General features: G+C 39.3%; 1 protein-coding gene across 4 annotated transcripts in view; it reads left to right on the top strand.

Annotated features, from left to right (window-relative positions):
* LOC148096931 (glutathione synthetase-like) overlaps nucleotides 1-6335 on the top strand; it is a 28695-nt gene extending 22360 nt beyond the window's left edge. For all 4 annotated transcript variants that reach the window (XM_087833337.1, XM_087833336.1, XM_087833335.1 and 1 more), the window contains 8 exons: nucleotides 1702-1818; nucleotides 2152-2232; nucleotides 2354-2431; nucleotides 2558-2627; nucleotides 3587-3781; nucleotides 3925-4006; nucleotides 5637-5826; nucleotides 5953-6335. In XM_087833337.1, coding sequence (XP_087689463.1) covers nucleotides 1702-1818; nucleotides 2152-2232; nucleotides 2354-2431; nucleotides 2558-2627; nucleotides 3587-3781; nucleotides 3925-4006; nucleotides 5637-5826; nucleotides 5953-6076 — 937 coding nt within the window. In that variant the 3' untranslated portion in view covers nucleotides 6077-6335. The remainder of the gene's footprint in view (nucleotides 1-1701; nucleotides 1819-2151; nucleotides 2233-2353; nucleotides 2432-2557; nucleotides 2628-3586; nucleotides 3782-3924; nucleotides 4007-5636; nucleotides 5827-5952) is intronic.
* Nucleotides 6336-21118: the final 14783 nt, after the last annotated feature.

A 21118-nucleotide genomic window follows, 5' to 3' on the forward strand; every position in this document is an offset into this window, starting at 1 on the left:
AGGGCCATGTGACACATCAAACTTATTGGTAATGTCACAAGAAAAACAATGGTGTGCTTGGTTTCAACGTAACTTTATTCTTTCATGAGTTATTTACAAGTAACTTTGTTCACAGCCATTGACATGTCGAAGAGGTTAACATGTGAGGAGTGGATCGAAATTGCGTTAATACCTGGTGAACGCAGTAACCGGGTCATTGCAGCCGATTTCAATGCAAGACTCCCTACGAGACCACCCATCTCCCATGCTACAGCTAGCAAACTGCTTGCTAAGTTTCGTGAAACTGGTTCAGTGTTGGATTTGCCAAAATGTGGACGCAAGAAAACTGTCACTAATGAAGAAACATCAGTGGCTGTCCTAGCTTCATTCAGCAAGAGCCCACAGCGTAGCACTTGCCGCATGTCACTGGAGAGTGGCATTAGTCGAACATCCCTTCGGCAGATATTAGCTACTCACAAATGGCACCCTTACAAACTCCACCTACTGCAGCATCTCAACGAGGATGACCAAGATCGGTGCACAGAATTTGCAGAATGGGCAAAACAAAAATTGGAACAGGACCCTCAGTTCACGCAGAAGATTTTGTTCAGTGATGAAGCAAACTTTTATGTGAAGGGTGATGTTAATGGTGTGGTCTCACACGATCCCACATTGGATGGATCCCTCCAAGACTGCTGGAACAACAAAAGTGATGGTTTGGTGTGGTATATGGGTACAACGATAGTGGGTCCATTCTTCATCAATGGAAACCTCAAGGCCACTGGATATTTGAAATTGCTACATGATGATGTGTTTCCCTCTTTATGCACTGAAGCTGGCACGTTCCCTGAGTTTTTCCAGCAAGATGGTGCACCACCACATTATGGGTACCAGGTCCGAGCATTCCTAGATGAACAGTTTCCTGGAAAGTGGATTGGTCGTCGTGGGCCAGTTGAATGGCCCCCAAGGTCTCCCGATCTGACCCGCTTAGACTTTTATCTTTGGGGTCATCTGAAGGCAATTGTCTATGGTGTGAAGATACGAGATGTGCAGCACCTGAAACTACGGATACTGGATGCCTGTGCTGGCATTTCTCCTGCGGTGTTGCTATCAGTGTGTGAAGAGTCACCAACCATTCCCATGTTATTACGGTGTATCCATATAAATGGCCCACCCTGTATAAAAGATAGACATAGCCTTTGTGTCTGAAAAATGAAGCCACTGCAGAAGTTCTTTTAATCTGCATTCTTTTCAATGGCCAAGAGGGGGCGCCTCTTGTGGTTGTGAAAGATATTCCGTTGTATAGACGTCTACATGAAAATGCCCCTGTTATGAGTTTATAGGCTCATTAATGTCATGTCTTATTAAATACAATATAAAGTTAATTTAATATAGACTATATAAGGCAGGATTGATCGACAAGTTGCTAGCCTATAGAGGTGGGAATCACCATACAACTCACGATACGATATTATCACAATACTTAACGCACGATACGATATTATTGCAAGCAAAAATGCTCATCTTAAGGCGTCACAGCGTGACTTTGCTAATGACTGGGGGATGGAATGGTGGTGGCTTTGTCCATCTTTTATTTACAATCTTTATTTAAGTTGAATGAGGGAGAGTGAGACTGGATTGTTCGAGGCATGGTCAGGAAATAATGATGCATAATGTGCTGTGATTAGGTTTGCTGAGAGTGCTTACAATCTTGCTTGACAGACATATCCTGAAGATGGCCGGCAGGCTGGAGGAGAGCGAGCGTATCCCGGATAATAATCCTGCAGCTGGTCTGGCCAAGGCTATTGCCAAAGCCTGGGAGCTCTATGGATCAGAGAAGTAAGAATGAAGTACAATCATCAAGTACATGCCAGACATGGTGTTGATTGCTTTTTGCTTTATTCACTTGGTCTAATTATGTCACCATACATGATGAATTAATTAGTATATCCAGAATAAAACATCTTGCCAGTGGAACTGTACATTCAAACACTGCTTCTGCTGGTGTGGTTGCTCAGTGCATCATAAAATTACAAACATTTCTTCAGGACAACAAAGGCCAGTGACAGTTTTGGTAGTATGGGGCACCAAAAAGCAAATCATTTCAGTTAAAATTAAAACCGTGAGAACCAAAAGTCCAGAAATTTTGAGGTGCAGTTGTTGTCGTTGCAGAGCAGTCGTCGTGTTCTTGGTGGAAGACGTCCAGAGAAATATCTTTGATCAGCGATTCGTTGAGTATGAACTTTGGAAGAGGTAGGTGTTACATGTGAAGGGTTAGAGCTCTCATACCTGCATGTTTTCTTTGTGTGGAAGTTAAAACATTATCTTAAAGCATTTGAAGAGTTGTGCTTTTCACCAACATGCCGTGTTTCAGAAACATTCACGTAATAAGACTGCGGTTTGAAGACGTCTTTAAAGCAGGCTGCCTTGATCAGGACAAGAGGCTTTTTGTGTAAGTCGATTTCTGTCAGCTCACAATGCACTGACACATTATTTAAGTGTATCATTCTCAAACAAAAACTATGTGTTACGCATAGCAGTGGTCCTTAATGTGTCTTTTATGTCGCTTTCACTTCAGGGACGGCAAAGAGGTCGCCGTGGTGTATTTCAGGAATGGTTACATGCCTGACAACTACCCTTCTGAACAGGTCCAACTTTTGATTTGCACACAGAATGGAAGATTACATTAGAGTTTAGTTAGAAACATGCAACATGCAGACTTACTTAAAATGATTCGTATTCATGAGAAACTGGAACGTCATTATCATCCAGTTTATTTCTTTCCCTGCCTAGCAACACGAAGTCTAGCCCTGATTGGCTGATATAAGTGACAACAGACCTGTCGCTGTGTCAGCCTGAATGGGTGATTAGATGGTAAATAGCCTGTATTTGTATAGCGCTTTACCCTACATTCAGTCATTCACACACACATTCACACACTGGTAATGGCAAGCTACATTGTAGCCGCACTGACAGAGGCGAGGCTGCCGGACACTGGCGCCACCGGGCACTCTGACCACCACTAGTAGGCGGTAGGCAACCAGTAGGTGACCGAGACTGTTGGTGCCGGGGCTCGAACCGGCAACCTTCCGATTACAAGACAAACTGCCAACTCTTGAGCCACAATGTTCTCTGCAACATTGTGTGTAGATACGTGCAGCTGTGTGTTAATTCTGCAGGCAGGAACAGGAAGTGAAGGAAAACTGGCGAGCACCCTGGAACCAACACTTAATTGGACATAACGAGTTAAAACAGTTTGCAAATTTAAGCCAAACTGCTGAATCTATTGTCCAGGTTCTCTTTGATAGCGTGACTCTGTGTTGTTCTCCTTCATTCTTCTGTCTCTGTCTGTCAAATCTCAGCGTAATATAAACCAACTATTGTCACGCTCTGCTGGTCGGTGTGCTGGCTGTTTTGTCAGGAATCTCAACCACGAGAAAGTCTGAACGAACAAAGCTAAAAAACCTGCGACAGTGTGTAAAACATTATTAGCAGCAGTGAAATAAGATTCCAAGAGTTAGTGAAATGGTAGAGGCTGTTTTATGCTGGAAAATCATCTAATGATAAAAAGACAAGCAGAGAATTCATTGTCTGTTTTCAATTGCAGAGCTGGGATGCTCGTCTCCTCATGGAGCGCTCTCGAGCTGTGAAGTGTCCAGATATCAGCACTCACCTGGCTGGTACCAAGAAGGTTCAGCAAGTGCTCGCCAGACCTGGAGTCCTGGAGAGGTTCTTCCCGGACCAGCCTCAAGCTGTGCAGCAGATCCGAGCGACGTTCGCCGGCCTCTACACTCTAGACATGGTGAGAAAAAGCACACGATTTTTTCATTCTTTGGAAAGTTTGGCATTAGATAATCCTCACCTGGGTGTTGATGTTCAGTGTAAGCAATATCATTCACATTTTATTCCTCTCATTTATTTCTCTGTGGTTGTGCTCGTCTACAGGGTCCAGAGGGGGACAAAACAGTGTCAATGGCCTTGGCAGCACCAGAGCGGTTTGTCTTGAAGCCTCAGCGAGAAGGAGGAGGTAAACTGAACTTTTTAATAAAGCACACTTGATGTTAACACCAGAAGCAAATGATGGAACTTGTGTTGGTTTCTCACCATTTGTTAAACTCGGGAAGTTTAAGCAGTGCATGGATCTGCACACACGTGCAGCATTTGCTTGCATTCCATGTATGAGCTAGCCTCCGTCAAAACAGTGACGACACATACATGACTGCCTGCTGTTTTGCGTTACTGTGTATCTACTGTGATTCATGCATGCTGTACTGTGACTGAGATAATAGTGTATACGAGACACACTTGACAACAACATTGATCAGGATGTGAAAAAGCTACTAGATACAAGTTAGCAAGTTATGGCTGACTAACCACCCTGCCTTACATCACTCTGGGCTAATATTGTAAAAAGCAATCATTAGTTTTCTTTGTAATATCAGATCATTTGTTTTGATAAATACATAGTTCAGTATCAGGGTTCATATGAGCTATTTTAGCAGTAATTTTACACATGAACTGGAAGGAGAAGTTTGAGGAGCTGATGAATGTAGAAAATGAAAGAGAGAGGAGGATGGAGGAGGGGAGTTAGACGAGAGGGCAACTTGACCAGACCGTTTAACAGAGACTGAGAGGATCCCCGAGGAATAGAGAGGTGTGCTGCTGCTGATTTTCAAGAACAAGACAGATGTGCAAAGCTGTAGTAACTACAGGATAGTTACTGTACAAGGATAAATCAACAAGCTGTGGGACAAAGTTGCTGAGACTAGGTGAAAAAGAGGTGACGATCAGTGAGCAGGAGTGTGGCTTCGTGCTGAAAAGAGCACAACAGATTCTCTGGAGAGAAGGTGAAGGAAAGTCAGCTGACGTGAGACAGAATACATGTATGTGAGTCAGAGGGAGGCAGGTATAATGGTGGAGATACAAGAAGTAGAGATAGTGAAGGTAGATCAGATGTAATACTTGGGGTCAACTATCCACAGCAACAGACAGCACACAAGAGAAGTAAAGAGTTGGGTGCAGGCAGGGTGGAGTGGGTGGAGACAAGTGTCAGAGGGGATTTGTGACAGAAGGATAGCAGCAAGAGTGAAAGGGAAGGATTACAAGATGGCAGTGAGGCCTGCTATGATGTATGGTTTGGTGACAATGGCATTGACAAAAAGACAGGAGGCTGGGCTGGAGGTAGCAGAGCTGAAGATGGAGCTGCCAGGCAGGAGGAAGCGAAGAACCAAAGAGATTGATGGATGTGGTGAAGGAGGACATGCACAGGGTTGGTGTGACAAAGGAGGGATAACATGACAAAGGGGCAGATGATCCGCTGTGGCAACCCCTAAAGGGAGCATCTGAAAGAAAGACTACTTGAGGCAGTATTTGTTTAATATTTTTTTATTCTAAATATGTAGCAACTTGCTTGTACTAGCAAGCAGGCTAGCATTAGCCAACATAAGTAGGAAAAAACCCAGCCAAATAAAGATCTCTCCATATGCCTGTCAGACTGGCCGAATGTAGCCAGGTGTGGTTCCCTGGGTAAAACTAAACTTTCTTTTCACTAATTTTAAAAAGGGTTTTACAAAAGTTTGTTCATCTGCTAATGTGAAATAATTCCTATCTAGCCATGTCCATTTTATCTGTACTTAAGTGTAGTATTGTTTTTCTAGGTAACAACTTTTATGGATCAGAGATCTGCCAGGTCCTGGAACAAGTGAAGGAGAGTACCGAGCGTACAGCCTATATTCTGATGGATAAAATCCATCCAACCCCTGTAAGGAACTACCTGATGAAACAAGGCAGCCCCCTGAAAATAAGCAACTGTCTCAGTGAACTGGGAGTGTTTGGAGCATATGTAAGGTATGTGACCACTACTACAATGATATTAAACTCATTTTGTTTGTGGCTGGTTTTTTTTAGAAGTATTTGCAGATTCCCAATGTAGTGGTTGTTTCTAATTTTAGCCTTTTCTTTGTTTTCTTACAGGCAGGGTAAAGACATGGTGACAAATGAGTGTGTGGGCCATCTGCTGAGGACCAAGAGCTCAGAACACTCAGACGGGGGCTTCGTAGCAGGAGTGGCCGTGCTCGACAATCCTCTGCTGTTCTGAGATGTCACACTCCTGCCTGGACATACAAACCACAGTGAAGTCACAGCAGAAACGTCTCTTTAAAAAAAAAAGAAAAAAGTATTTGTTTATTTTTTAATAAGTTCAGTAATTAAGTGAAGAGCAGTGATTAAATAAATAGTTTCTTGCATTTTTGATTTAATGATTGTGTTTAGGATTATTTCAGAAACATGTTTAGAGGATCTTTGTAAGCCTGTATTTACTTTAAAAGAAGGGAAGCACTTCTTCATTCTACAGAAAAGGTGACACCTTACAGATGAGTTCATAAAAAGTGTCTCTGTCACTCTTTCAAGGCTCTGTCACTTTGTCTTTTTTACTGAAACAGCATGGTAAAGTAGGTCTAGGGTGCCATCTTGTGGCAGTATGTTGTTACTACAACATATGAAATTGTGTTTCTATTGGAAATATAATTCAGCGCCACCAAGCCGCTCTCTCAGGTACAAACTGAACCTGTTTTTTTAGACATATAAATCACTAAACACATTGAAGCTTTTGGTTTTGTAAAAGTGGTTCATAATCAAAATGCACGTTAATTTTTATAAGGTTGAAGAGCAGTTAGCTGTGCATTCATGGATGTCTTTTAACTATTTTTTAACAATCTTTTGTCACAATGGCATGAACTAGAAACGTGAGCTCCAGGTGAGACTGCACAGAAGAACAAGTGTCCTTAAACTGCATCAACTGGTGACTTCTTACAATTTTATTCTGTGTTTTTATAATCTTTGTGTACACATACTAACACAAGCTGCTGTAACTTGGACCAGGGGGACAAAGGAGAGCGGGAACAACTGAGCTGTAGTGGGTTTTTTTACACTGTGCAATATTCACAATATTTCTTCTTATATTCGACTGTGCAATAGACTCACTCAAACGTGCAATCCACAGGTATTCCTATTTATCCATATTATATATATATATATGTGTGTGTGTGTGTGTGTGTGTGTGTGTGTGTGTGTGTAAAAAAATGCATGTAAATTCTGCTCTGATTCCCCTTGATTGTATCTGTAACATGCAACTTCTGTCAGTGCTACTGGAAAGAGAATTTCCCGGAGGAACTCACCTGAGGGATTAATAAAGTTTCATCTAATCTAATCTAATCTGAAAATTGTGGACTTTTCAGGAAATGTATTAAAAAAAAACTAAAACAAGAGTAAGATGGGAAAGTTAGAAGGAAATAAGAAACTCAATTCATTTTAATTAAATAAATTGTTCCCATATGTCTATATGCTGTCAAACTGGCAGTAAGAAACATGGTTTTAAATAGCTCTATATGGCATTACTAGCACTTCGACCTTCAGATCAATTTATTAATGGAGAGGTCACAGGTCAAATGTGACATATGTTTATACACTACTTTCTACATGATGACAATACACAGTACACTTTTAAGAGTCATACTTCCTAAATTATAAGGCTTTTTGTCAATTTTTGACCAACAGATCATGACACTAACCTTGAAGACCTCTGTGGATGTTGGGTGAAATCAAACGGATTGGTCACATGAGCCCACACTACACCCCGACAAGGTTTTTTTTATTTTTGTATCTGAATTCATTAAAAAAGTTTTGAGTTATCCTATTTACAGACAATAAGACAGAATATCAGGCACAGATGCAAACACTAACAACCTCCCTGGCAGAGGTTATGTCAGACCTTCCCAAAGTGTGTGGCCCGCCCCCTAGGGGGGGCGCAGAGCCATTGCAGGGGGAGCGCAGCATGAAAAGGGAAAAAACAAAACAATGCTTGGACACTGCTGGCACGGGGCGCCCACACAAACGCAAAGCAGGGGATGAAGCATCGCTGAATATGCTTCCAAACCAACTTTATCCTAAGCCAAAGACAAGAAAATATGGTGAAGCATATCTTCCTTTGGCTTCACCTGCACAAGTGCCGAGGTAGGTCTCCCCTGCAAAATTGGTTTTCCCTGCGTCAGGAGCAAGCGCTGGGCTCTTCAAATCACGGACAAACAGTATTCCACATTCTTGATTTTTAGTTCACAAACACTTGTTGTAATGACTAACTACTCCTGACATTTTGGAGATGTTTGCTCTTTATACAGTAAAGTTACAGTGGGATACAAATAATATCAGGCTGATCCTGCCACGATTTGTTCCCCGGTTCAAATCACAGACAAACAGTATCCCACAGCTGTTTATGTTTTTAAACCCATTTTGCACAGAGAGGCATTTTTAAAAAAAAAAAATGTATTGATAGCAATGTTGAATATTATTACACAGGAAAAAAACAACTACATGTAAAATAATTACACCGTGACGCCTCTGACTTTGTAAATGGAAGGACAGTAACTGCGTGTTTATATGTAAGCGTGTAAAACCTGAAGATAGAGACAAAATACTGTTAATCTGACTATCTGCCATTCTGCAATTCCTCTCATGTAAGCAATAACGTGCGCACAGCGTGACGTGAAAAAAAGACACATACTCGCCCCCAAAGATTTCTTCCTTTTTTTTGACAATATTTGCTGTTTGTGTGACACACTACTAAAAATATAAAAAGCATTCAGTACTTGGTTGAGACGTAAGATTTTAACAACAAAAGTATACATAACCGCTCCCCCCTTCCAAAATGGGTTGTTCCAGCTCAGTTTCTGTTGTGACAGGCACAACAGAAACTGTTAAACTGACAAAGAGAAGAAACCTGATTTTACTTACACAATCTGGAAGTTGTGTCCTCCCTATATTAAAGCTGCTATACAGAATCTGCAAAACAAACTGGGTTGAAACATTTTTGACCCTCTTTAACAACATTCCAACATAACATTATAATTGATTGGGGAGATTAAAAATATATCATTAATTTTAATGTAGTTCAGCCACAACTCTACTAAAACCTCAGCCAGTAATAGGTAGGCCAGCTTTTGGACTGTCCAGCTGTCTGTATGTCTGCTGCATTACATACATCACATTTGCACACTATCAGAAAGAGCCAAACAGCCCTGGTGGAGTGAGGAGCTGTAAAGAGAAGCAGATGCTCTGTTTATATTCTAAAAATGTTTTAAGCTAGCTTGTTTCAAAATACTGCAGCTTTAAATGTTTTCTAAAAGCACACATACACTTATCAGTGTTTCTCACACTTTTTACAGTGTGTACCACCTGATAAAAATGTCAAGCTCTCCCAAGTACCACTATGAAAGCATGAAAGTCATAAATCTTACAACACAAAATTATTATTATTAAATGAGTAAAATTAGTATCTGCAGTAAAGATTTTTTCATACATTGTATACATTCTACCACAGGCAAAGTTGCCTCCATTTTTATAGTTTTTATTAATATTTTGTAATAATTTATTTGTAATAATTTATTGTTTTGGGAGTATTTTTTTATGTATCTGTATTATATTATACATACACATTAAAAGTGAATCTCTGTCCAAAAATGCACTCAGTTTACTTTTTACTCACTATGAGCATCATTCATTATTCTCCCCCAGTAATTAAGGTTAGGATATGTATTTTTTTTTATTCCAATCCATTCTTCTTTTGCAGCATTTAAATAACCTTGATCTGATTTGATGGTTTTGTTACAGACTTTTCAAAAAAGTGTTTTTGCTTTTCTTTCACAAATGTGGGGATTAAATTGTGTTAAAATGTACAAAACAGTGATGTCATGTTTTGTGACGAGGACCCAGGCACAGAGAGACTTGATGAATTTAAGAATCTTATGATTTAATAAAGAAATTTGCAGACTTGCACAGAGATGGTAAAATTATGATGAGTGATAACGGAGATGAAGACAACAGACAATGAGGACAGCGAGAAACAGGGGTTTAAATGCACCAAGGAGACAGTTATAGAGATCTCGGGACAACTGGAGACATTTAAGGATGCAGGGACTGACAGAGACAGGGAAGAAGTCTCATTGTGACAAGTAAAGTTTATCTTGCCTGGCTGGGCAGCTCTCTGGGTGCTCAGCACCCCCAAAGCTCTGATCCTAGAATCGCCCCTGCCCGCCACAATATAAAACAGGGAAGTACCGCCGTGTAATCCATTTATTTCAACAAAGTAACTGTATTCTAAATACCACCTTTTTAAACGGTAACTGTAACGGAATACAGTTACTCATATTTTGTATTTTAAATACGTAACGGCGGTACATGTATTCCATTACTCCCCAACACTGGTCAAGTATCTCTGCTCTATATAAGGTTCAGGCACGTGCAGGGGGGGGGGCTAGAGGGGCTTGAGCACCCGCCCCTTTCCTGATGGGTGCCCAAAGTGCCCTTTTGTTGAGGCAACTTTTAAAAAAAGATTATTTATTTTTTTTAATGTGTGTGTGCGTGCGGAGTCCTGTCTGTGTGTCTGTGTGTGGGGTATATTTATGTTTAAATTCTGCTCTGATTCCCCTTGATTGTATCTGTAACATGCAACTTCTGTCAGTGCTACTGGAAAGAGAATTTCCCGGAGGAACTCACCTGAGGGATTAATAAAGTTTCATCTAATCTGAAAATTGTGGACTTTTCAGGAAATGTATTAAAAAAAACTAAAACAAGAGTAAGATGGGACAGTTAGAAGGAAATAAGAAACTCAATTCATTTTAATTAAATAAATTGTTCCCATATGTCTATATGCTGTCAAACTGGCAGTAAGAAACATGGTTTTAAATAGCTCTATATGGCATTACTAGCACTTCGACCTTCAGATCAATTTATTAATGGAGAGGTCACAGGTCAAATGTGACATATATACACTACTTTCTACATGATGACAATAAACAGCACACTTTTAAGAGTCATACTTCCTAAATTATAAGGCTTTTTGTCAATTTTTGACCAACAGATCATGACACTGACCTTGAAGACCTCTGTGGATGTTGGGTGAAATCAAACGGATTGGTCACATGAGCCCACACTACGCCCCCACAAGGTTTTTTTTATTTTTTATTTTTGTATCTGAATTCATTAAAAAAAGTTTTGAGTTATCCTATTTACAGACAATAAGACAGAATATCAGGCACAGATGCAAACACTAACAACCTCCCTGGCAGAGGTTATGTCAGACGTTCCCAAAGTGTGGGGCCCGCCCCCTAGGGGGGGCGCAGAGCCATTGCAGGGGGGGGCGCGGCATGAAAAGGGAAAAAACAAAACAACGCTTGGACACTGCTGGCACGGGGCGCCCACACAAACGCAAAGCAGGGGATGAAGCATCGCTGAATATGCTTCCAAACCAACTTTATCCTAAGCCAAAGACAAGAAAATATGGTGAAGCATATCTTCCTTTGGCTTCACCTGCACAAGTGCCGAGGTAGGTCTCCCCTGCAAAATTGGTTTTCCCTGCGTCAGGAGCAAGCGCTGGGCTCTTCAAATCACGGACAAACAGTATTCCACATTCTTGATTTTTAGTTCACAAACACTTGTTGTAATGACTAACTACTCCTGACATTTTGGAGATGTTTGCTCTTTATACAGTAAAGTTACAGTGGGATACAAATAATATCAGGCTGATCCTGCCACGATTTGTTCCCCGGTTCAAATCACGGACAAACAGTATCCCACAGCTGTTTATGTTTTTAAACCCATTTTGCACAGAGAGGCATTTTTTAAAAAAAAAAATGTATTGATAGCAATGTTGAATATTATTACACAGGAAAAAAACAACTACATGTAAAATAATTACACCGTGACGCCTCTGACTTTGTAAATGGAAGGACAGTAACTGCGTGTTTATATGTAAGCGTGTAAAACCTGAAGATAGAGACAAAATACTGTTAATCTGACTATCTGCCATTCTGCAATTCCTCTCATGTAAGCAATAACGTGCGCACAGCGTGACGTGAAAAAAAGACACATACTCGCCCCCAAAGATTTCTTCCTTTTTTTTGACAATATTTGCTGTTTGTGTGACACACTACTAAAAATATAAAAAGCATTCAGTACTTGGTTGAGACGTAAGATTTTAACAACAAAAGTATACATAACCGCTCCCCCCTTCCAAAATGGGTTGTTCCAGCTCAGTTTCTGTTGTGACAGGCACAACAGAAACTGTTAAACTGACAAAGAGAAGAAACCTGATTTTACTTACACAATCTGGAAGTTGTGTCCTCCCTATATTAAAGCTGCTATACAGAATCTGCAAAACAAACTGGGTTGAAACATTTTTGACCCTCTTTAACAACATTCCAACATAACATTATAATTGATTGGGGAGATTAAAAATATATCATTAATTTTAATGTAGTTCAGCCACAACTCTACTAAAACCTCAGCCAGTAATAGGTAGGCCAGCTTTTGGACTGTCCAGCTGTCTGTATGTCTGCTGCATTACATACATCACATTTGCACACTATCAGAAAGAGCCAAACAGCCCTGGTGGAGTGAGGAGCTGTAAAGAGAAGCAGATGCTCTGTTTATATTCTAAAAATGTTTTAAGCTAGCTTGTTTCAAAATACTGCAGCTTTAAATGTTTTCTAAAAGCACACATACACTTATCAGTGTTTCTCACACTTTTTACAGTGTGTACCACCTGATAAAAATGTCAAGCTCTCCCAAGTACCACTATGAAAGCATGAAAGTCATAAATCTTACAACACAAAATTATTATTATTAAATGAGTAAAATTAGTATCTGCAGTAAAGATTTTTTCATACATTGTATACATTCTACCACAGGCAAAGTTGCCTCCATTTTTATAGTTTTTATTAATATTTTGTAATAATTTATTTGTAATAATTTATTGTTTTGGGAGTATTTTTTTATGTATCTGTATTATATTATACATACACATTAAAAGTGAATCTCTGTCCAAAAATGCACTCAGTTTACTTTTTACTCACTATGAGCATCATTCATTATTCTCCCCCAGTAATTAAGGTTAGGATATGTATTTTTTTTTTATTCCAATCCATTCTTCTTTTGCAGCATTTAAATAACCTTGATCTGATTTGATGGTTTTGTTACAGACTTTTCAAAAAAGTGTTTTGCTTTTCTTTCACAAATGTGGGGATTAAATTGTGTTAAAATGTACAAAACAGTGATGTCATGTTTTGTGACGAGGACCCAGGCACAGAGAGACTTGATGAATTTAAGAATCTTATGATTTAATAAAGAAATTTGCAGACTTGCACAGAGATGGTAAAATTATGATGAGTGATAACGGAGATGAAGACAACAGACAATGAGGACAGCGAGAAACAGGGGTTTAAATGCACCAAGGAGACAGTTATAGAGATCTCGGGACAACTGGAGACATTTAAGGATGCAGGGACTGACAGAGACAGGGAAGAAGTCTCATTGTGACAAGTAAAGTTTATCTTGCCTGGCTGGGCAGCTCTCTGGGTGCTCAGCACCCCCAAAGCTCTGATCCTAGAATCGCCCCTGCCCGCCACAATATAAAACAGGGAAGTACCGCCGTGTAATCCATTTATTTCAACAAAGTAACTGTATTCTAAATACCACCTTTTTAAACGGTAACTGTAACGGAATACAGTTACTCATATTTTGTATTTTAAATACGTAACGGCGGTACATGTATTCCATTACTCCCCAACACTGGTCAAGTATCTCTGCTCTATATAAGGTTCAGGCACGTGCGGGGGGGGCTAGAGGGGCTTGAGCACCTGCCCCTTTCCTGATGGGTGCCCAAAGTGCCCTTTTGTTGAGGCAACTTTTAAAAAAAAATTATTTATTTTTTTTAATGTGTGTGTGCGTGTGGAGTCCTGTCTGTGTGTCTGTGTGTGTGTGTGGGGTATATTTATGTTTAAATTCTGCTCTGATTCCCCTTGATTGTATCTGTAACATGCAACTTCTGTCAGTGCTACTGGAAAGAGAATTTCCCGGAGGAACTCACCTGAGGGATTAATAAAGTTTCATCTAATCTGAAAATTGTGGACTTTTCAGGAAATGTATTAAAAAAAACTAAAACAAGAGTAAGATGGGACAGTTAGAAGGAAATAAGAAACTCAATTCATTTTAATTAAATAAATTGTTCCCATATGTCTATATGCTGTCAAACTGGCAGTAAGAAACATGGTTTTAAATAGCTCTATATGGCATTACTAGCACTTCGACCTTCAGATCAATTTATTAATGGAGAGGTCACAGGTCAAATGTGACATATGTTTATACACTACTTTCTACATGATGACAATAAACAGCACACTTTTAAGAGTCATACTTCCTAAATTATAAGGCTTTTTGTCAATTTTTGACCAACAGATCATGACACTGACCTTGAAGACCTCTGTGGATGTTGGGTGAAATCAAACGGATTGGTCACATGAGCCCACACTACACCCCCACAAGGTTTTTTTTATTTTTGTATCTGAATTCATTAAAAAAGTTTTGAGTTATCCTATTTACAGACAATAAGACAGAATATCAGGCACAGATGCAAACACTAACAACCTCCCTGGCAGAGGTTATGTCAGACGTTCCCAAAGTGTGGGGCCCGCCCCCTAGGGGGGGCGCAGAGCCATTGCAGGGGGAGCGCAGTATGAAAAGGGAAAAAACAAAACAACGCTTGGACACTGCTGGCACGGGGCGCCCACACAAACGCAAAGCAGGAGATGAAGCATCGCTGAATATGCTTCCAAACCAACTTTATTCTAAGCCAAAGACTAGAAAATATGGTGAAGCATATCTTCCTTTGGCTTCACCTGCACAAGTGCCGAGGTAGGTCTCCCCTGCAAAATTGGTTTTCCCTGCGTCAGGAGCAAGCGCTGGGCTCTTCAAATCACGGACAAACAGTATTCCACATTCTTGATTTTTAGTTCACAAACACTTGTTGTAATGACTAACTACTCCTGACATTTTGGAGATGTTTGCTCTTTATACAGTAAAGTTACAGTGGGATACAAATAATATCAGGCTGATCCTGCCACGATTTGTTCCCCGGTTCAAATCACGGACAAACAGTATCCCACAGCTGTTTATGTTTTTAAACCCATTTTGCACAGAGAGGCATTTTTTTTAAAAAAAATGTATTGATAGCAATGTTGAATATTATTACACAGGAAAAAAACAACTACATGTAAAATAATTACACCGTGACGCCTCTGACTTTGTAAATGGAAGGACAGTAACTGCGTGTTTATATGTAAGCGTGTAAAACCTGAAGATAGAGACAAAATACTGTTAATCTGACTATCTGCCATTCTGCAATTCCTCTCATGTAAGCAATAACGTGCGCACAGCGTGACGTGAAAAAAAGACACATACTCGCCCCCAAAGATTTCTTCCTTTTTTTTGACAATATTTGCTGTTTGTGTGACACACTACTAAAAATATAAAAAGCATTCAGTACTTGGTTGAGACGTAAGATTTTAACAACAAAAGTATACATAACCGCTCCCCCCTTCCAAAATGGGTTGTTCCAGCTCAGTTTCTGTTGTGACAGGCACAACAGAAACTGTTAAACTGACAAAGAGAAGAAACCTGATTTTACTTACACAATCTGGAAGTTGTGTCCTCCCTATATTAAAGCTGCTATACAGAATCTGCAAAACAAACTGGGTTGAAACATTTTTGACCCTCTTTAACAACATTCCAACATAACATTATAATTGATTGGGGAGATTAAAAATATATCATTAATTTTAATGTAGTTCAGCCACAACTCTACTAAAACCTCAGCCAGTAATAGGTAGGCCAGCTTTTGGACTGTCCAGCTGTCTGTATGTCTGCTGCATTACATACATCACATTTGCACACTATCAGAAAGAGCCAAACAGCCCTGGTGGAGTGAGGAGCTGTAAAGAGAAGCAGATGCTCTGTTTATATTCTAAAAATGTTTTAAGCTAGCTTGTTTCAAAATACTGCAGCTTTAAATGTTTTCTAAAAGCACACATACACTTATCAGTGTTTCTCACACTTTTTACAGTGTGTACCACCTGATAAAAATGTCAAGCTCTCCCAAGTACCACTATGAAAGCATGAAAGTCATAAATCTTACAACACAAAATTATTATTATTAAATGAGTAAAATTAGTATCTGCAGTAAAGATTTTTTCATACATTGTATACATTCTACCACAGGCAAAGTTGCCTCCATTTTTATAGTTTTTATTAATATTTTGTAATAATTTATTTGTAATAATTTATTGTTTTGGGAGTATTTTTTTATGTATCTGTATTATATTATACATACACATTAAAAGTGAATCTCTGTCCAAAAATGCACTCAGTTTACTTTTTACTCACTATGAGCATCATTCATTATTCTCCCCCAGTAATTAAGGTTAGGATATGTATTTTTTTTTATTCCAATCCATTCTTCTTTTGCAGCATTTAAATAACCTTGATCTGATTTGATGGTTTTGTTACAGACTTTTCAAAAAAGTGTTTTGCTTTTCTTTCACAAATGTGGGGATTAAATTGTGTTAAAATGTACAAAACAGTGATGTCATGTTTTGTGACGAGGACCCAGGCACAGAGAGACTTGATGAATTTAAGAATCTTATGATTTAATAAAGAAATTTGCAGACTTGCACAGAGATGGTAAAATTATGATGAGTGATAACGGAGATGAAGACAACAGACAATGAGGACAGCGAGAAACAGGGGTTTAAATGCACCAAGGAGACAGTTATAGAGATCTCGGGACAACTGGAGACATTTAAGGATGCAGGGACTGACAGAGACAGGGAAGAAGTCTCATTGTGACAAGTAAAGTTTATCTTGCCTGGCTGGGCAGCTCTCTGGGTGCTCAGCACCCCCAAAGCTCTGATCCTAGAATCGCCCCTGCCCGCCACAATATAAAACAGGGAAGTACCGCCGTGTAATCCATTTATTTCAACAAAGTAACTGTATTCTAAATACCACCTTTTTAAACGGTAACTGTAACGGAATACAGTTACTCATATTTTGTATTTTAAATACGTAACGGCGGTACATGTATTCCATTACTCCCCAACACTGGTCAAGTATCTCTGCTCTATATAAGGTTCAGGCACGTGCGGGGGGGGGGGGGGGGGGGGGGCTAGAGGGGCTTGAGCACCTGCCCCTTTCCTGATGGGTGCCCAAAGTGCCCTTTTGTTGAGGCAACTTTTAAAAAAAAATTATTTATTTTTTTTAATGTGTGTGTGCGTGTGGAGTCCTGTCTGTGTGTCTGTGTGTGGGGTATATTTATGTTTAAATTCTGCTCTGATTCCCCTTGATTGTATCTGTAACATGCAACTTCTGTCAGTGCTACTGGAAAGAGAATTTCCCGGAGGAACTCACCTGAGGGATTAATAAAGTTTCATCTAATCTGAAAATTGTGGACTTTTCAGGAAATGTATTAAAAAAAACTAAAACAAGAGTAAGATGGGACAGTTAGAAGGAAATAAGAAACTCAATTCATTTTAATTAAATAAATTGTTCCCATATGTCTATATGCTGTCAAACTGGCAGTAAGAAACATGGTTTTAAATAGCTCTATATGGCATTACTAGCACTTCGACCTTCAGATCAATTTATTAATGGAGAGGTCACAGGTCAAATGTGACATATATACACTACTTTCTACATGATGACAATAAACAGCACACTTTTAAGAGTCATACTTCCTAAATTATAAGGCTTTTTGTCAATTTTTGACCAACAGATCATGACACTGACCTTGAAGACCTCTGTGGATGTTGGGTGAAATCAAACGGATTGGTCACATGAGCCCACACTACGCCCCCACAAGGTTTTTTTTATTTTTTATTTTTGTATCTGAATTCATTAAAAAAAGTTTTGAGTTATCCTATTTACAGACAATAAGACAGAATATCAGGCACAGATGCAAACACTAACAACCTCCCTGGCAGAGGATATGTCAGACGTTCCCAAAGTGTGGGGCCCGCCCCCTAGGGGGGGCGCAGAGCCATTGCAGGGGGAGCGCAGCATGAAAAGGGAAAAAACAAAACAACGCTTGGACACTGCTGGCACGGGGCGCCCACACAAACGCAAAGCAGGAGATGAAGCATCGCTGAATATGCTTCCAAACCAACTTTATTCTAAGCCAAAGACAAGAAAATATGGTGAAGCATATCTTCCTTTGGCTTCACCTGCACAAGTGCCGAGGTAGGTCTCCCCTGCAAAATTGGTTTTCCCTGCGTCAGGAGCAAGCGCTGGGCTCTTCAAATCACGGACAAACAGTATTCCACATTCTTGATTTTTAGTTCACAAACACTTGTTGTAATGACTAACTACTCCTGACATTTTGGAGATGTTTGCTCTTTATACAGTAAAGTTACAGTGGGATACAAATAATATCAGGCTGATCCTGCCACGATTTGTTCCCCGGTTCAAATCACGGACAAACAGTATCCCACAGCTGTTAATGTTTTTAAACCCATTTTGCACAGAGAGGCATTTTTTTTAAAAAAAATGTATTGATAGCAATGTTGAATATTATTACACAGGAAAAAAACAACTACATGTAAAATAATTACACCGTGACGCCTCTGACTTTGTAAATGGAAGGACAGTAACTGCGTGTTTATATGTAAGCGTGTAAAACCTGAAGATAGAGACAAAATACTGTTAATCTGACTATCTGCCATTCTGCAATTCCTCTCATGTAAGCAATAACGTGCGCACAGCGTGACGTGAAAAAAAGACACATACTCGCCCCCAAAGATTTCTTCCTTTTTTTTGACAATATTTGCTGTTTGTGTGACACACTACTAAAAATATAAAAAGCATTCAGTACTTGGTTGAGACGTAAGATTTTAACAACAAAAGTATACATAACCGCTCCCCCCTTCCAAAATGGGTTGTTCCAGCTCAGTTTCTGTTGTGACAGGCACAACAGAAACTGTTAAACTGACAAAGAGAAGAAACCTGATTTTACTTACACAATCTGGAAGTTGTGTCCTCCCTATATTAAAGCTGCTATACAGAATCTGCAAAACAAACTGGGTTGAAACATTTTTGACCCTCTTTAACAACATTCCAACATAACATTATAATTGATTGGGGAGATTAAAAATATATCATTAATTTTAATGTAGTTCAGCCACAACTCTACTAAAACCTCAGCCAGTAATAGGTAGGCCAGCTTTTGGACTGTCCAGCTGTCTGTATGTCTGCTGCATTACATACATCACATTTGCACACTATCAGAAAGAGCCAAACAGCCCTGGTGGAGTGAGGAGCTGTAAAGAGAAGCAGATGCTCTGTTTATATTCTAAAAATGTTTTAAGCTAGCTTGTTTCAAAATACTGCAGCTTTAAATGTTTTCTAAAAGCACACATACACTTATCAGTGTTTCTCACACTTTTTACAGTGTGTACCACCTGATAAAAATGTCAAGCTCTCCCAAGTACCACTATGAAAGCATGAAAGTCATAAATCTTACAACACAAAATTATTATTATTAAATGAGTAAAATTAGTATCTGCAGTAAAGATTTTTTCATACATTGTATACATTCTACCACAGGCAAAGTTGCCTCCATTTTTATAGTTTTTATTAATATTTTGTAATAATTTATTTGTAATAATTTATTGTTTTGGGAGTATTTTTTTATGTATCTGTATTATATTATACATACACATTAAAAGTGAATCTCTGTCCAAAAATGCACTCAGTTTACTTTTTACTCACTATGAGCATCATTCATTATTCTCCCCCAGTAATTAAGGTTAGGATATGTATTTTTTTTTATTCCAATCCATTCTTCTTTTGCAGCATTTAAATAACCTTGATCAGATTTGATGGTTTTGTTACAGACTTTTCAAAAAAGTGTTTTGCTTTTCTTTCACAAATGTGGGGATTAAATTGTGTTAAAATGTACAAAACAGTGATGTCATGTTTTGTGACGAGGACCCAGGCACAGAGAGACTTGATGAATTTAAGAATCTTATGATTTAATAAAGAAATTTGCAGACTTGCACAGAGATGGTAAAATTATGATGAGTGATAACGGAGATGAAGTCAGCAGACGATGAGGACAGGGAGAAACAGGGGTTTAAATGCACCAAGGAGACAGTTATAGAGATCTCGGGACAACTGAAGACATTTAAGGATGCAGGGACTGACAGAGACAGGGAAGAAGTCTCATTGTGACAAGTAAAGTTTATCTTGCCTGGCTGGGCAGCCGTGTAATCCATTTATTTCAACAAAGTAACTGTATTCTAAATACCACCTTTTTAAACGGTAACTGTAACGGAATACAGTTACTCATATTTTGTATTTTAAATACGTAACGGCGGTACATGTATTCCATTACTCCCCAACACTGGTCAAGTATCTCTGCTCTATATAAGGTTCAGGCACGTGCAGGGGGGGGCTAGAGGGGCTTGAGCACCCGCCCCTTTCCTGATGGGTGCCCAAAGTGCCCTTTTGTTGAGGCAACTTTTAAAAAAAAAATGATTTATTTTTTTTAATGTGTGTGTGCGTGCGGAGTCCTGTCTTTGCCCCTCAACAATAATATTTAACTATTAATCACAGTTTTGCTAAATAAAAGGATCTGGCTTGCATCAGTCACATGATCACCATTAACCAATGATCGTCCTGGTTACGAGCCGGGACCGAGCTCACAAAAAGCACGCACATATTTTGCAGTCCGGAGCTGTAGGAGAAACACAAATTAACTCAGAGACACAGACTGATGCGACAAAACCAGTAAGTAGGTGTACAGCGTACACTGTAGTGTATAGCACACAGGAGTATTAGCTTATTACGTACACGTTGGTAAGCTGTCTTGTTGCAACTGATGAACTGAAACAAATGAGCGTGCTGTGTGTGCAACAGCGTAACAAACATTACCTGTCCTTTTATTAACTGCACAAGTAGTGCTGGTCATAGCTGCTGGCTACCTGTGTAAGGCTGTCATGGGTCTGCAGCTCTGTCACCGTTTTAGGGAACATATTTAGTTTTAAAGTAAGTTTCCGGGCTTTTCCTGCCTTTCTGGGGGGATTATATTTTACTAAAAACGATCTAATATGCATGTCCACATAATTATGCATTATTATAATATATTAAAAAACACACGCTGTATTTTAAAGAACATACATTAAGAAGCAGATTATATTAGATTTATATTTTAAATAAGACAAAATTTGGATTTTACAGCAGTAAAATTATTGTATCTCTACAG

The sequence above is a fragment of the Neolamprologus brichardi genome, chromosome 20 (genome assembly GCF_056152115.1).
Source record: "Neolamprologus brichardi isolate AB-2024 chromosome 20, ASM5615211v1, whole genome shotgun sequence".
In the NCBI taxonomy this organism is placed as follows: domain Eukaryota; kingdom Metazoa; phylum Chordata; class Actinopteri; order Cichliformes; family Cichlidae; genus Neolamprologus; species Neolamprologus brichardi.